A 15,461-nucleotide genomic window follows, 5' to 3' on the forward strand; every position below is an offset into this window, starting at 1 on the left:
TCAACTGGAAAAGTGTTATATTATTAATATAACTGGACATTGAAAAAGATGCTGCAACATCGATGACAGCTGATTGCTGATAGGAGAAGGGAAAGCAATAGTGAAGGTTATTTGCACATCATGAAGTACCATAGTGAAATCCGTTGTTGTTGCTGATGTATACTTGAAAGGACAGGAAAATAAAACAGGCTTGGATGTAGGCACCAACAGAAGCATAGAGGGCTAAGGAACAGGCTGAAGGAAGATGGGTATAGTCTGTGTAGTTTCCATGTATGAAAATAGAACAATGGATCTAGATGTGTAGCAACCATCTTGCAGGCATAACAGAAAAACTTAAGTATGGCAGAAGACAGAAGAACCCTAACTCCTGAACAAGACTGTAAAAGCACCATACCAACTCTAGGTTTCCTACCTCTGGATTTCTTGACCAAAAACATTTGGTCAAGCCATCCAATTTTTACAAGCAGCAGACACTGATGTTCTTTTTTTTTTAAAGCAATACTGAAATTCAACTCCAGTGCCTTGAGCTTGCTAGGCAAGTATTCTAGCACTTGAACTTTGTCCCCAGTCTTTTAAAAACAACTGTGTGTGTGTGTGTGTGTGTTGACAGTAGTTTGAACTCAGGGCCTCATGTTCAGCTTGTTTGCTTGGCTGATGCTATACTACCTAAGTCACATCTCCAACTCTGCCTTTTGTTGGTTATGTTGGACTTTTTATGTCCAGACTTTTTTTTTGCCTGTGCTGGCTTTAAACGTTGATCCCTCCAAGTAGTTACAATTATAGATATGAACAACAGATGTCCAGATATTTTTCTTAATTTAGTTTTTGAGATAAAATCTTAACTGTGATCTCAAATGAAGATCCTCCTATCTCTACCTCCAAATAGTGGGGAGCAAGGTGTAAGCCACCAAGGCCGGCTTGGAGTACTTACATTTTGTTTAACCTTATTTTTGTGTGTGCATATGCCAATCCTGGGGCTTGAACTCAGAGCCTAGGCACTGTTTCTGAGCTTTTTCACTGTAGGCTGGTGCTCTACCACTTAAGACATGGTTCCACTTCCAGCTTTTTGGTGGTTAATTGAACCGTTCAGGGACTGTCCTGCCTGTGCTGGCTCCAAAATGTGATCCTCAGATCTCAGCCTCCAGAGTAGCAAGGATTACAGGCTGAGCACTTGTATCTTTAAAAAATGCAAGAGGAAGAAAAAAAAATCCAAGAGGAGGGGCTGGGAATATGATCTAGTAGTAAAGTGCTCGCCTTGTATACAAGAAGCCCTGGGTTCGATTCCTCAGCACCACATATATAGAAAAAAGCCGGAAGTGGTGCTGAGGTAGAGTGCAAAAAGAAGGCAGGGACAGTGCTCAGGCCCTGAGTCCACGCCCCAGAACTGGCAACAAAAACAAAAACAAAATCAAAGAAGTTAACATTTTTACCACTATCTGTACAGTTACGTGTACTAAAAACAGAATTCTTTCACTGTTAAAAGACCAATGGTATATATTCAAGGTGTCTGTTTAAGAGTATATTGAAGGGCTGGGGATATGGCCTAGTGGCAAGAATGCTTGTCTCGTATACATGAGGCCCTGGGTTCAATTCCCCAGCACCACATATACAGAAAATGGCCAGAAGTGGCGCTGTGGCTCAAGTGGCAGAGTGCTAGCCTTGAGCAAAAAGAAGCCAGGGACAGTGCTCAGGCCCTGAGTCCAAGCCCCAGGACTGGCAAAAAAAAAAAAGAGTTTATTGAAGACAAATGGGACTACTACAAATTAAAAAGTTTCTGCACAGCTAAGGACATAGCCACCAAAACAGAAAGACAGCCAACGATATGGGAAAGGATATTTACCAGCACAGTAACAGACAAAGGCCTGATATCGGTCATCTACAGAGAACTCAAAAAACTTAAGCCCCTCCAAGCCTAATAAACCTATTAGGAAATGGGCAAAAGAGCTAAAGAGAGACTTCACAAGAGAAGATATAAAAATGGCAAAGAAACATATGAGGAAATGCTCAACATCCCTGCTAGTAAAGGAAATGCAAATAAAAACAACCCTGAGATACCACCTCACCCCAGTTAGAATGGCCTATACTCTGAACTCAGGCAACAACAAATGCTGGAGGGGCTGTGGGGAAAGAGGAACCCTTCTCCACTGTTGGTGGGAGTGCAAATTAGTACAACCACTTTGGAGAACAGTATGGAGGTTTCTCAAAAAGCTCAATATAGGGCTGGGAATATGGCCTAGTGGCAAGAGTGCTTGCCTCCTACACATGAAGCTCTTGGTTCGATTCCCCAGCACCACATATATGTAAAACGGCCAAAAGGGGCGCTGTGGCTCAAGTGGCAGAGTGCTAGCCTTGAGCGGGAAGAAGCCAGGGACAGTGCTCAGGCCCTGAGTCCAAGGCCCAGGACTGGCCAAAAAAAAAAAAAAAAAAAGCTCAATATAGACCTACCCTATGACCCAGCCATACCACTCCTAGGCATCTATCCTAAACAGCAAAATCCAAGATATCAAAAAGGCATTTGTACTTCCATGTTTATCGCTGCACAATTCACAATAGCCACAGTATGGAAACTACCCAGATGCCCCTCCACAGACGAATGGATCCAAAAAATATGGTACTTATACACAATGGAATACTACATAGCGATTAGGAATGGTGAAATACTGTTATTCGCAGGGAAATGGTCAGAACTTGAACAAATAATGTTGAGTGAGACAAGCCTAGAACACAGAAAACAAAGGGGCATGATCTCCCTGATATATGACTGTTAACAAAGGGAGACGGAGAGACAGTAGAGACCAGGTCTGTGAAACCAAAAACTGCTTGTCAAATGGTATTCCCCACAGGATTGGGGCAGCGACCCAACAGTATGTAACTAAAACCAAACAATTACTCAATATATAAAGGTCAAAAATTGACCTCTCAGTGGAATACAATAGCTCAAAAGCTATGTATGTACGTTCATATAAGACTACTGTCAACATATTGTCTAATGTCGACATTACGTTTAAAGCCCTAGGCGAATTTTCTTGGGCGTAGGCTACTGTATATGTTCTTGGTACATTGTGTATTGTATATATGTCTACCTGACCTAGGGAAGGGAAAGAAAAACAGGACGTAAGATATCACAAGAAATTTACTCACTGCCCTACTATGTAACTGTACCCTTTTTGCACAACACCTTGTCAAAACATTTTTGTTTAATTAAGAACTAAATTACAATAAATAATAAATTACAGAAAAAAAAAAGAGAAGAGCCATCAGGGCAGGGATAGGAAACATGCTAATGAGGCAAAAGGATATACACAGAAATGAAAAGGTGGTTTCTTCTAATGTTTCACGGTAATTATTTATATTGTAAGCACATTTCATTTTTTAATGGTTTTGTTTCAAAAGCATCCCCAAATTATTTTCTTCCTTGCATGTTTATTAGAAAGTATACTCAACTTCAGTGGTTTGTCATGCAGTAAACAATGTAGTTTTCTGTATGGTCAATTTTATTAACAAGGAAGAATTTTTTCTTACGTTGAGATAAATATGTTTTCTATACTACAGAATTACCATAGGATGGGAAACACTAGTGTGTGGGCATTCAGCTTTTTGCCACCATGCTTTTAAAAGAAGTTGTAGTGTTCACAAGTCAGTGAAAGAAATGGAGGAACACAGGGTGAACAAATTTAGCAGTGGTACTTAGTAGAAACTACATTGAAAATGAACTACATTGCTTGGAGTGGAGACAGAGGAAAAAACTGGGAAAGAACAAAGAAGAGGTGACATTGTCCAAAAAGGAGTCTGATGGGTGACCACAGGACTCTGGCACTATCGGTTTATTTTGAGCAAGAGAAGAAAGAACATTAATGAAAGTAGAAGTGATTGAAAAGCTTTTTATTACTGGACTAAAGAGTAATTACAGTCAACAGGAGGAAAGTTACATAAGATTCAGTTCTTCAGGAAATGCAAAGTATGATGACTTTGTACACCTGACTAGGCCACTGTATACAGATTTTATGAATCAATTAAGTTCTGGAATTAGTTTCCCTCACCTACCAAATAAAAAACTGACCTAGATTAGTGGCTTTCAAACATTTTCAACTAAAATCCCTAGCAGGGAATTCAAGCTGTCTTGCAGCCTCTGGGTGTGTGTATTATGGGTGAGTGTGGAGTTATGTTCAAGATAGGATCATGCTCTACGCAAGTCTCCTATTTGTGCTTTCCCATGTTGCTGGGGATGACAAGCTTACACCTCTGAGTCCAACCATTGTTAGAGATAGAGTATCAAGAAAGCTTTGCTGTTGTTGTTTTGAGGAACTAGGGTGGGGGGTAGGTGGGGGAATGGGCCTGGGGCTGGCCTTGAAATGTCATTTCTATCTCTCAAGTAGCTAGAATGAAATTGAGCCACCACATCTGGCTATGCATCATACATTTAAAAAAAAACAAAAAACGGGGCTGGGGATATAGCCTAGTGGCAAGAGTGCCTGCCTCGGATACACGAGGCCCTAGGTTCGATTCCCCAGCACCACATATACAGAAAACGGCCAGAAGCGGCACTGTGGCTCAAGTGGCGGAGTGCTAGCCTTGAGTGGGAAGAAGCCAGGGACAGTGCTCAGGCCCTGAGTCCAAGGCCCAGGACTGGCCAAAAAAAAAAAAAAAAAAACAGAGTTTATTGAAGGGCGATAGGAAATTATTTACTTGGTATAAGAAAACTAAAATTTTGATTGAATCATTAATAGTCTCATGCCAGTTTCTGGTTTTTATCAAATTAACAGCATGGCTATATTTAGTCATGATTATATGAATTCCTACTATTCTGATTTAATCCTTAGAACACAGTTAATGCAGTAACAGTGACAAGTAACAAAAACCATCTCATTTCTCATTAACCTTTTATTTTTAATTTAGTTTTACAATAAAGAAACAGAAAAGTAGTTGATAGTTTAAAAAATACCATAGCTGTCAATTTAAGATTCAAAATGAGGTTCTTGTTAAATAAAACATTAATACTATACCCTAATTACACCTTTTATATACAAGAACTGTGTGCAAAGTGCTTTTCAAACTATAAAATAAAACTTTGGAATAAGATGCAATTTATCCCTAGGAGTTAGTTAACCTTGACTGCTTGTAATGAATCACAACTGTTTTCAGTCTTAATTTACATTTTACTCATTTACAGACTAAGAAAAACCCACCATTATCTGATACCAAGTTGATATCTAATTAAAAAAAAAAAAAAGCCCTGATCCACAGATCTAAACTTTGTCTTTACACCTAATTCAGTTTCTTGCTTCATTTTTTTCTAGTTAAGTAGAGGATAGTTGTTACTTTTTCAGCAAAGATTAGTAGATCCTTTTGGACAGACCTATTTTAATCAAGGTGGGATTTAAATTTGTTTTTCTTTAAATCATCAAGTTTAGGCAAAGCAAATTGTATTTTCATATTTTTTCTTCAAAGCTCTACCCTGTATATGAGAAATGGATTCTTTCTCTTTTAACCCTCTGAACACAATGCTAACCGCACCATCATCCGTACTAAGAATGCTCAAACCATTTGCTAGGAAAACTTTAAATCAAAGAAATCAGTAAAATACAAAGAATGGCTGAGTATGGAGTTTGGGAAAATACAGAGGAAAGATGATTTTCCAATTACAGCCTTCAAGGATCTTCCTTTTGGTCTAAAGGTGAAGGGTGGGATAAAGAGACTTCAATTTCCACTAGTGAGACATGCCTTACATATATGGAAGCATACGGTCTGTTCACTTGCAAATCTTTCTGACATTCCTGTGAAACAGGTACATACACATATTATACCCCGAAGGAAAAACTGAGGCACTAAGAGGTTAGGAGTCCAGTCTATGTGGTTCAACAGTTGCAGAAAGTGATTTTCATGTTTCCTTTATAACCTTGGTTAAAAACAGTATAAATAAGTTTTTGTTGGATATTTTAAAGCACCCTAAGAAGCAGAAACCAGATATCCTCACTTAAAGAAAAATGATTACAAAGAAAGAAATGCATGTGTTTAACTTAAAATCTTAGTAATCATCTGCAGGCCCAATATACTTTGAAACCTACACTAGGATTTAAAAAAAATTTTTTTCATTCTTCATCATTTCCATCAGCAGGTTATGTATGTTGATGAATTATTTGCAAAAATTAAGTCTAGTACAAAGGACTCTGATTTATAATCATGATGTCTGAACACCAGCTCTGAGTTATGAGTGTCCAAGAAGATTACACACAGCCCAGAAAGGAGCGTAAAGGAGATTCTTCTTCTGGTAGTTTCCTACTTCTCAGCATGGCCAGTCACTAATATCAATCAATTTCACCTTATTTGAAATTCACACTTCATTTTCATTCTCTCTCATATTTAGTTCCAAAAATGAAAAATATTTACTTATGTATCTGATCTCATAATCACAATTGTACCTTTGGAAAGCAGCTTATATTTCTCTATGCAACATAATCAGGTAAACTACCATAATTAATAATTTAATGTCTTTCAAGTTCAAGAGAGTAGGGTAAATCTTTGTATGCTACTTATAACCTAGTTGAGACTGATTATTCAAGTATCAGCAATATGAGTCCTTAAAATGTTATCATTGTGTAGTGCCAAAAATATATATGTATATATGTACACAAACCAAACTACTGGACAACACCAAAAAAAAAAGAAATGTAATCATCACAAACTAAGATTTTCTTGTGAATTCCACATCCATTTCATTCTTAAGTCATCCAGGCCCGGCAGTCTTCTTGGGTAAAATTATTTCTTCAGTTCAGTTTTCTTTAAAAAAGAAAATAGAAATCAATTTCCTTTGAGTATAAATGTAACATGAATAAGAAGCACATCTCTACCAAAGAATGTGCTGGATGGTAATAGGGTAATGTTCCAATTTAAGATAAAATTACAAATGATAATATGACTTAGCCCAATAGAGAAAATAGCCTGTGCTAACTTTAGCAGTTTTATTTATTCATTTTTAGAATTTATGATTCTGGGACTGAGTCCAGGACATCTTGCATACTAAGGACACACTCTACCACATGCTATTCCATCACCACTCAGTTTTATCCTTGTGTTTTGTTTTTTGCTGCCAAAGGCTTGGGTAATGTCCCTGAACTTCTTTTGCTCAAGGCTGTCTATCTTGATAGACTGACATCCAGTTAAATGATTGATAGACAGATAGATGTAGTAATGATTTCAATGACAGCAGAATTAATGACCTATTAGAAAAAACAATAACTGGGGCTGGGGCTATGGCCTAGAGGCAAGAGAGCTTGCCTCGTATACATGAGGCCCTGGGTTCAATTCCCCAGCACCACATATACAGAAAACGGCCAGAAGTGGCGCTGTGGCTCAAGTGGCAGAGTGCTAGCCTTGAGCAAAAGGAAGCCAGGGACAGTGCTCAGGCCCTGAGTCCAAGGCCCAGGATGGCCAAAAAAAAAAGAAAGAAAGAAAAAACGATATCCTTGTTAACAAAGAACACAACAATCTCTCAAGGTTCAATGCTATAAAATCTCCATACTCTCCCTAGCACTCTAGATGCTGAAACGCCTGAAACTGATGACAAACTCATTTGTCTCTAGAAATACTCCTATGCACCTCCCTTTGGCGGCAGGAGGGTTGTTTTAAACAATCAGATTATTCCTTGTGTTCGGCAGTGTTCGGCAGTAATCCTCTTACGTACACCACCTTTAGTGTGAATGACATTATAAATAATTCAATCATTTTGCACCTTGCAGCAGGAAGAAAATAGGCCCTGGAGAAAGAGACCTGAAATGGTTGGCAAAGTCAAGGCACATGTGGTTAGTTCTAAAGGCAATCTGCTCTGCAGTTGTAGTTGCTACAAAGTCATCAGCAGATTTACAATAGGGTAACAATTTGGTTTCAGAATCCACAGTCTTCTAATAGACTAGAATAAACATAAATCATCACCTTCAAAACCTCAGAACTTTTTTCAAGCTTCAAGCTCTTAAGATGTTTGGGGGTAGGGTACAGAAGAAAAAATAAGGCCTAAAGGGGAATCTAAGGTTTAATACTTAGCACAAACAACATTCTGAATACTAAAAGCATCACTGGCAACCCAAAGGACAAGGGTTTTCTTTGTAAGGCAGGATTTTACTATGCACCCATGGCTGGCCTTGAACTCCCAAGTGATGGGACAAAAGGCAACTCTGAAAACTACTGATTTGAAGGCAAAGTTGCTTCTAATCACTTTTCTTTCCTGCTCTGTTCCAATTCATAAATTTACTATAGTTTCATTAGAGACACTGAACCTTTAATCAAGAGGTCATAAATAAAAACCGGTTGGGAGTGGGAAGGATATCAGGAGGAATATTCTTTAGGCTGGGGAAATGGAGGGAGAGGCAGGTAGAAGTCAGACCCATAGGGAGGGAAATGAACCTTCATGTGCAGCCAATATGGAGGCGCTTTCTGGGTGAGAGGCAAAGGCTGAATTAATGTCTGCTATCTTTTCTGTTGTTCTCTGTGACTTCTTTACCCCCCAATATCCACCCTCTAGTCTCCATTTTATAAGTCAAACACACCTACACACACATACAAAAGAAAATTAAAAACAGAATATAGAATATGTGAACAGAGGTATTCACAGGATCATCTGAAGAACTGAAAGAGATGCTTAGGTGAAATAACCTTTTACAATACTTACACCAGCAATAAGCAATGTGTATGTGTAGATGTGTGAACTGTGGATTCAACTCAAGCCCTGACTCTTGGATTTTTGGTCAAGGTTAGTGCTCTACTGCTTCCAGCTTTTTGGTGGTTAGTAGGAAATAAGTCCCATAGACGTATCTGCCCAGGTTGGCTTTGAACCATGATCCTCACATCTCAGCCTCCTGAGTAGCTAAGATGACAGGTGTGCTCACTCCAGTTAGAATGACCTATACTCTGAACTCAGGCAACAACAAATTCTGGAGGGGGTGCGGGGAAAGAGGAACCCTTCTCCATTGTTGGTGGGAGTGCAAATTAGTACAACCACTTTGGAGAACAGTATGGAGGTTTCTCAAAAAGCTCAATATAGACCTACCCTATGACCCAGCCATACCACTCCTAGGCATCTATCCTGAACAGCAGGTCCCAAGATATCAGACATTTGCACTTCCATGTTTATCGCTGCACAATTCACAATAGCCACAATATAGAATCAACCCAGATGCCTCTCCACAGATGAATGGATCCAAAAAGTATGGTACCTATACACAATGGAATACTACATAGCGATTAGGAATGGTGAAATACTGTTATTCGCAGGGAAATGGTCAGAACTTGAACAAATAATGTTGAGTGAGACAAGCCTAGAACACAGAAAACAAAGTGGCATGATCTCCCTGATATATGACTGTTAAGATGGGGTGACGGAGAGACAGTAGAGACCAGGTCTGTGAAACCAAAAACTGCTTGTCAAATGGTATTTCCCACAGGATTGGGGCAGTGACCCAACAGTATGTAACTAAAACCAAACAATTACTCAACATATAAAGGTCAAAAATTGACCTCTCAGTGGAATACAATAGCTCAAAAGCTATGTATGTACGTTCATATGACTACTGTCGACATAATGTCTAATGTCGACATTACATTTAAAGCCCTAGGCAAATTTTCTTGGGCGTAGGCCACGTGGCTACTGTATATGTTCTTGGTACATTGTGTATTGTATATATGTCTACCTGACCTAGGGTAGGGAAAGAAAAACAGAGTGTAAGATATCACAAGATATGTACTCACTGCCCTACTATGTAACTGTACCCTTTTTGCACAACACCTTGTCAAAACATTTTTGTTTAATTAATAAATAAATTACAAAAAAAAGATTACAGGTGTGAGCCACTAGCACTTGGTTCTATTAAAGTTATTTTCAAGTGGACATATGGAGTCTACGTGGACGTAGCAGAAACTTAATTGGTTCATTCAAACACAAATCAATAATAGTGAACAAGGAGCCGGAGGCTGGAGGCTCACACCTGTAATCCTAGCTACTCAGGAGGCTGAGATCTGACGATTGTGGTTCAAAGGCAGCTGGAGCAGAAAAGTCCCCTTGCGACTCATCTCCATTCAAAAACTGGAAGGGGGCTGTTGCTCAAAGTGGCTTAAAGTAGTAGAGCACTAACCTTGAGCAAAAGAGCTCAGGGACAGCAACTAGGCCCTGAGTTCAAGCCCCATGACTGCCAAAAAAGAAAAAGAGAAAGAAAGAATGAACAAGGAAGACTGAAATAGCTCACTCAAGGTATGGGAATTTCGGTCTGTCACATATTGTAACTGAAGCAGTGGAACACTGCTTACCCATTTTACATAATAAAATAGCATACTGTAATCCAAAAATTTGGGAGACTGAGGCAGGAATAATAAGAAACTTGTAACTAGTTAGAGAATATGTGTTTACTACACATTCTCATCGCTGTCCCATTGCTTTTCCCCACGTGTTGTGACTTCCTGTGACATGGTGATGAAACACTAAACACTTAACCAGTGCGGCCACTTGCGAAGTACTGGTCCTGTCCACCCAACCAATGGACAGTAATTCAGTTTATACAGCTTTCAGCTGACAGTACTTTTCAGATTTGAGGATTTTCCTGGCCTCGGGTTTATTTCTGAATAGATGAACTCAAGGCTCTTTGAGAGATTTTAGTCTATTATTCCCAGACCTATTTGTGTTACCTCCTGTCAAACCAAACTACTCTCCTGGCCTCATAGTAATCCCTAAATCTAGACATACTCAAACATCAGACTGAAATTTTTTCTACCATCAATATCTGTATTTCAAAGGTTGTTAACATCAAAGGGCCAAAAATAAACATGATTTTTTTTTTTTTGCCATTCCTGGGGCTTGAACACAGGGCCTGAGCACTGTCCCTGGTGTCTTTCTGCTTTAGGCTAGCACTCTGCCACTTGAGCCACAGCGCCACGTCTCGCTTTTTCTGCTTATGTGGTACTGAACCCAGGGCTTCATGTATTCAAGGCAAGCACATTACTACTAAGCCATATTCCCAGCCTCAACATCAGATTTTAAGAGTGTTATTTCCTCAAAAGTCACAAAACTGAAGCATAAAGTCTTCACCTTGTTGTATAAATTAAAGTTGTAAAACTAGGTCCAACGATCCCATGTGAACAATTTTCAAGTCTAACAAGTACTCAGAAATCCAGATGACATTTCCCAAGTTTTGTAATCTCAACATCCATATGAATCTTTCAGTCTATGAAATAATCTATTACTTTAATTGCTGCTTAAATACTGTCTACTATAAGTTGTAAGAGTTTATATACTATTTCAAATTATAAAACCATAGTATTACCTTCTCCTTCTTTGATAATATAAATGCACCAACCACTGGGCAATGAAAGGCCATATAATAGCAAAAGTGAATGCACCAGGAGACATCTCAAAGGGCCACCAAGATGGTCGCTGAGGGGGGAAAAAAGCTGTCATTAATCTACTTACTACTGCATGCACAAATTTAAAAACATGCCAGAATTTTATAACTAAAACTATTGACAAATCTTTCCTGATAAAGAAAAGAGGGTATTTTTCATTCCACAGCATAATTCAGCACCTCATAAAGTACACTTCAAACTTAGATAAGCATATCCCAAAAGACTTTTATAACTTTAATGCTCTAACTGGTAGACTTTATTTGAAATGATTTAAGTAGATCATATAATCTAAATCTATTGTAATTTATATAAAACCCTGACAAGTTGTACAAGTCATTTCTTACCTGTGAGGAGGGCTGGCTACTAGTCTGTGATGCTGCTGATTTTGCCTGTGAATATAGATCAAAGGAACTTAGCCTTGATAAAGCAACAACACATCGTTATTTATGTATTTATTTATTTATTTATTTTTGGTGGGTCGTGGAGCTTTAACTCAGGGCCTGGGGACCGTCTTTGAGCTCTTTTTGCTAAAGGCTAGTGCTCTACCACTTTGAGCCACAGTGCCACTTCTGGGTTTCTGGTGGTTAATTGGAGATAAGAGTATCATGGACTTTTCTGCCTGGGCTGGCTTTGAACTGCAGTCCTCAGTTCTCAGCCTTCTGAATAGCTAGGATTATAGGCATGAGCCCACCAGTGGTTCACAGTAATTTTTTTAAATTTCCTACCTTTTCATAAAATAAAGGGCTAAAATAGTTTATTGATTGTCCTAAAACCCATACTGCCCAAAAAACAAAATCCTTAAAACTGTAAGCTGAACATAAACCTTTCTATTTTATAATTCAAAGATAAATATATATACACACATATATATATGTATATACATATGTAGATAGATATCAAAATAAAACCTCAATTTGAGTCTAAACCCTTTCTTCTGAGTCCAAGTCTGGCTTTATAAAAGCTCATGCTGGCCTTAAGATCAATAATACCACATTAAAATAAAGAACCACTAGCTTCTCTTTGGTTTCTTTGCTGGTTTGTCAGTGCTGAGGATAACGCAGGGCTTTGCACATGCTTGTCAGACAATCTACCAGGAAGCCATATCCTCATCCCTATGGTAATGTTTATTTTGAAACAGGATCTTGAGGTACAGACTGGCCTTCAACTTATTATGTAGCTCAGGCAGGACTTGCACTTGCAATCCTTCTTTAGCCTTCCAAGTAACTGGGATTACAGATGTGTACCACCATGTTGGGCTCAAAAACAGGACTTTTTGGGCTGGGGATACAGCCTAGTGGCAAGAGTGCTTGCCTTGTATAAATGAGGCCCTGGGTTCAATTCCCCAGCACCACATATACAGAAAATGGCCAGAAGTGGCGCTGTGGCTCAAGTGGCAGAGTGCTAGCCTTGAGCGGGAAGAAGCCAGGGACAGCGCTCAGGCCCTGAGTCCAAGGCCCAAGGCCCAGGACTGGCCAAAACCAAAAAAAAAAAACAGGACTTTTTAATGACCTTACACATTAGTAAAGGTTTATTAGTTCATCAAACTGCAGTGTTTAGCAGCAATTATTTTTCGAATACTAAGTATCCGATCCTTTCCCACAATGTAGTTCTACCACTTTGTGCTCTGAAAATTTCCTGTTACTTTAAGCGGTATTTAGCTTTTAAGACAGTATTCCCAAAAGTCGGTCCTTTTTACTATTCATAAAAGTCTCCCCACATTCGTGATTTCTGTGATTCTGAGCAGCACCACATATATACGGCTTTACAAGGACCAGCAAGCGAAGAGACGCACCCCGAAGCCTTACCTGCGAGGCAGTTAGGGTTTCCAGTTTGTGAAGTCTCTGGAGGACATTCTGCATGTCCTCCTGCAACCTCATGAGCACCAGAGCGATCTGCTCGTTGAGGCTGCCTCTTGATCCTCGGTCAGAGCCCCAGCGTTCCCCGTCACCTCCGCTTCCCATCTGCCGGCCCTTGGATCCTTCACTCAGGTGTGGGGTTCTGGGTCCTGTTTGAAAGCAGTCACACAAGTTAGCCTTAAATGAGACTTGTAGAAGCAGACACTATATACATGTTCCTGTCATTTCTTTAAGACCTTACTACAAAATAGAAGAAACCATGATATAACTTTTAGGATTAAAGAAACATACAGCCAGGGCCTACTGGCTCAAACCTGTAATCCTAGCTACTCAGGAGGCTGATATCTGAGGATCATGGTTCAAAGCCAGTCAGGGCAGGAAAGCTCATGAGACTCTTATCTCCAATTAAGCGCCAAAAAGCTAAAAATGGGGCTGGGAATATGGTCTAGTGGTAAAGTATTCGCCTCGTATACAGGAAGCCCTGGGTTCGATTCCTCAGCACCACATATATAGAAAAAGGCTGGAAGTGGCACTGTGGCTTACGTGGTAGAACGCTAGCCTTGAGCAAAAAGAAGACAGGGACAGTGCTCAGACCCTGAGTTCAAGCCCCAGGACTAGCAAAAAAAAAAAAAGATAGAAAAACCACACTGCCCTACTATGTAACTATACCCTTTTTGCACAACAACTTGTCAAAAAATTTGTGTTCAATTAATAAATAAATTAAATTTTAAAAAAAGATAGAAAAAGCTGGAAATGGAGCTGTAGCACTAGTGGTAGAAAGCTGTCTTTCAGCAACTGGTACTCAAGGACAGCACCCAGGCCCTGAGTTCAAGCCGCAAGACTGGTGAAAAAAAAAGGAATATATAAACTATCAATATATATTTAAATTACTTACAAAAAGCCTATGTGTAATATACTAGTATATTACTACATGGATATAATTTGCAAATAACACACATGTTCACAGGAGAGGCTACAAAAATTTTTTTCCTAAAAAGTTAACAAGATTCAAATTCCTCTCAATTGCTAGAATTTCAGGTATAAAATCTTAATCTATGGGGCTGGGAATGTGGCTTAGTGGTAGAGTGCTTGCCTAGCATGCTTGAAACCTTGGGTTCGATTCCTCAGTACTACATAAACAAAAAGCTGGAAGTGGCGCTGTGACTCAAGTAGTAGAGCACAGAGAGGTTCAGGGACAGTGCCCAGGCCCTGAGTTCAAGCCCCAGGACTGGCAAAAAAAAAAAAGAAAAAAGAAATCCTAATTACTCTTGAAAATGTCACCATGCCTTGCTGTGTGAAAGGGTTCTAGCAAGGCTCAGTCATACACATCTACAGTCTCAGTGACTTAAGAGGCAGAGATCAGGAGGACTGCAGGCCAGTCTGGCTAAAAAGTTAGCAACGCCCCTTCTCAAGGAGGAAGGTGTGGCGGTGTGTGCCTACTGTAACCACAGTGACACGACAGGTAGAAGGCCTGCAGTCTAGCTAGGCCTGGGGAAAAAAAGGTCAGATCCTCTCCAAGAAAATAACCAAAGCCAAAAAGATCTGGGAGAGTGGCTCAAGTTGTAGAGTGCTTGCCTGCTAGTGTGAGATCATGAGTTCAAACCACCCGCGCATACACAAAAAGATTCTATCTGAACACTATGCGTTCTCTAACTCAAGGCACTATTGCAGCCAGTCTGCTGCCCATTATACTGAGTTTTAAAAAATTTCATCAATTCAACTTCCTCTTCATTGAATTACTTCGTATACAAGAAGGGAATGCATTTCCTATGTATCCTCAAAAAGACTCTGTAGCTTTCTACTAATTCTCCATTCCTTTTTTTTTGTTTTGTTTTGTTTTGTTTTTTTGGCCAGTCCTGGGCCTTGGACTCAGGGCCTGAGCACTGTCCCTGGCTTCTTCCCGCTCAAGGCTAGCACTCTGCCACTTGAGCCACAGCGCCGCTTCTGGCCGTTTTCTGTATATGTGGTGCTGGGGAATCGAACCTAGGGCCTCGTATATCCGAGGCAGGCACTCTTGCCACTAGGCTATATCCCCAGCCCCTCTCCATTCCTTTTTGATTACTGGAAAATGTCATAGTCTAAAGCCAAATTCTTTACCTAGTTTCAGGATCTGACATGGTAAGTTTTTTTTTATTGAGTAGAGAGATATGTAATGCCCATGCATACATTTTACTCTCCCCAGAAGTCTCTAAAGCTTTTCACTTACTGATTTATAGTGTGCTG

The 15,461-nt window shown here is 39.6% G+C and overlaps 1 protein-coding gene across 5 annotated transcripts in view; it reads right to left on the bottom strand.

Annotated features, from left to right (window-relative positions):
* Positions 1 to 4,863: 4,863 nt before the first annotated feature.
* Acbd5 (acyl-CoA binding domain containing 5) overlaps positions 4,864 to 15,461 on the bottom strand; it is a 32,598-nt gene continuing 22,000 nt past the window's right edge. For all 5 annotated transcript variants that reach the window (XM_048367943.1, XM_048367942.1, XM_048367944.1 and 2 more), the window contains 4 exons: positions 13,188 to 13,387; positions 11,727 to 11,771; positions 11,304 to 11,413; positions 4,864 to 6,777 (listed from right to left, as the gene is read on the bottom strand). In XM_048367943.1, the coding sequence (XP_048223900.1) occupies positions 6,765 to 6,777; positions 11,304 to 11,413; positions 11,727 to 11,771; positions 13,188 to 13,387 (368 nt within the window). In that variant the 3' untranslated portion in view covers positions 4,864 to 6,764. The remainder of the gene's footprint in view (positions 6,778 to 11,303; positions 11,414 to 11,726; positions 11,772 to 13,187; positions 13,388 to 15,461) is intronic.

Source organism: Perognathus longimembris, chromosome 18 (assembly GCF_023159225.1).
Source record: "Perognathus longimembris pacificus isolate PPM17 chromosome 18, ASM2315922v1, whole genome shotgun sequence".
In the NCBI taxonomy this organism is placed as follows: domain Eukaryota; kingdom Metazoa; phylum Chordata; class Mammalia; order Rodentia; family Heteromyidae; genus Perognathus; species Perognathus longimembris.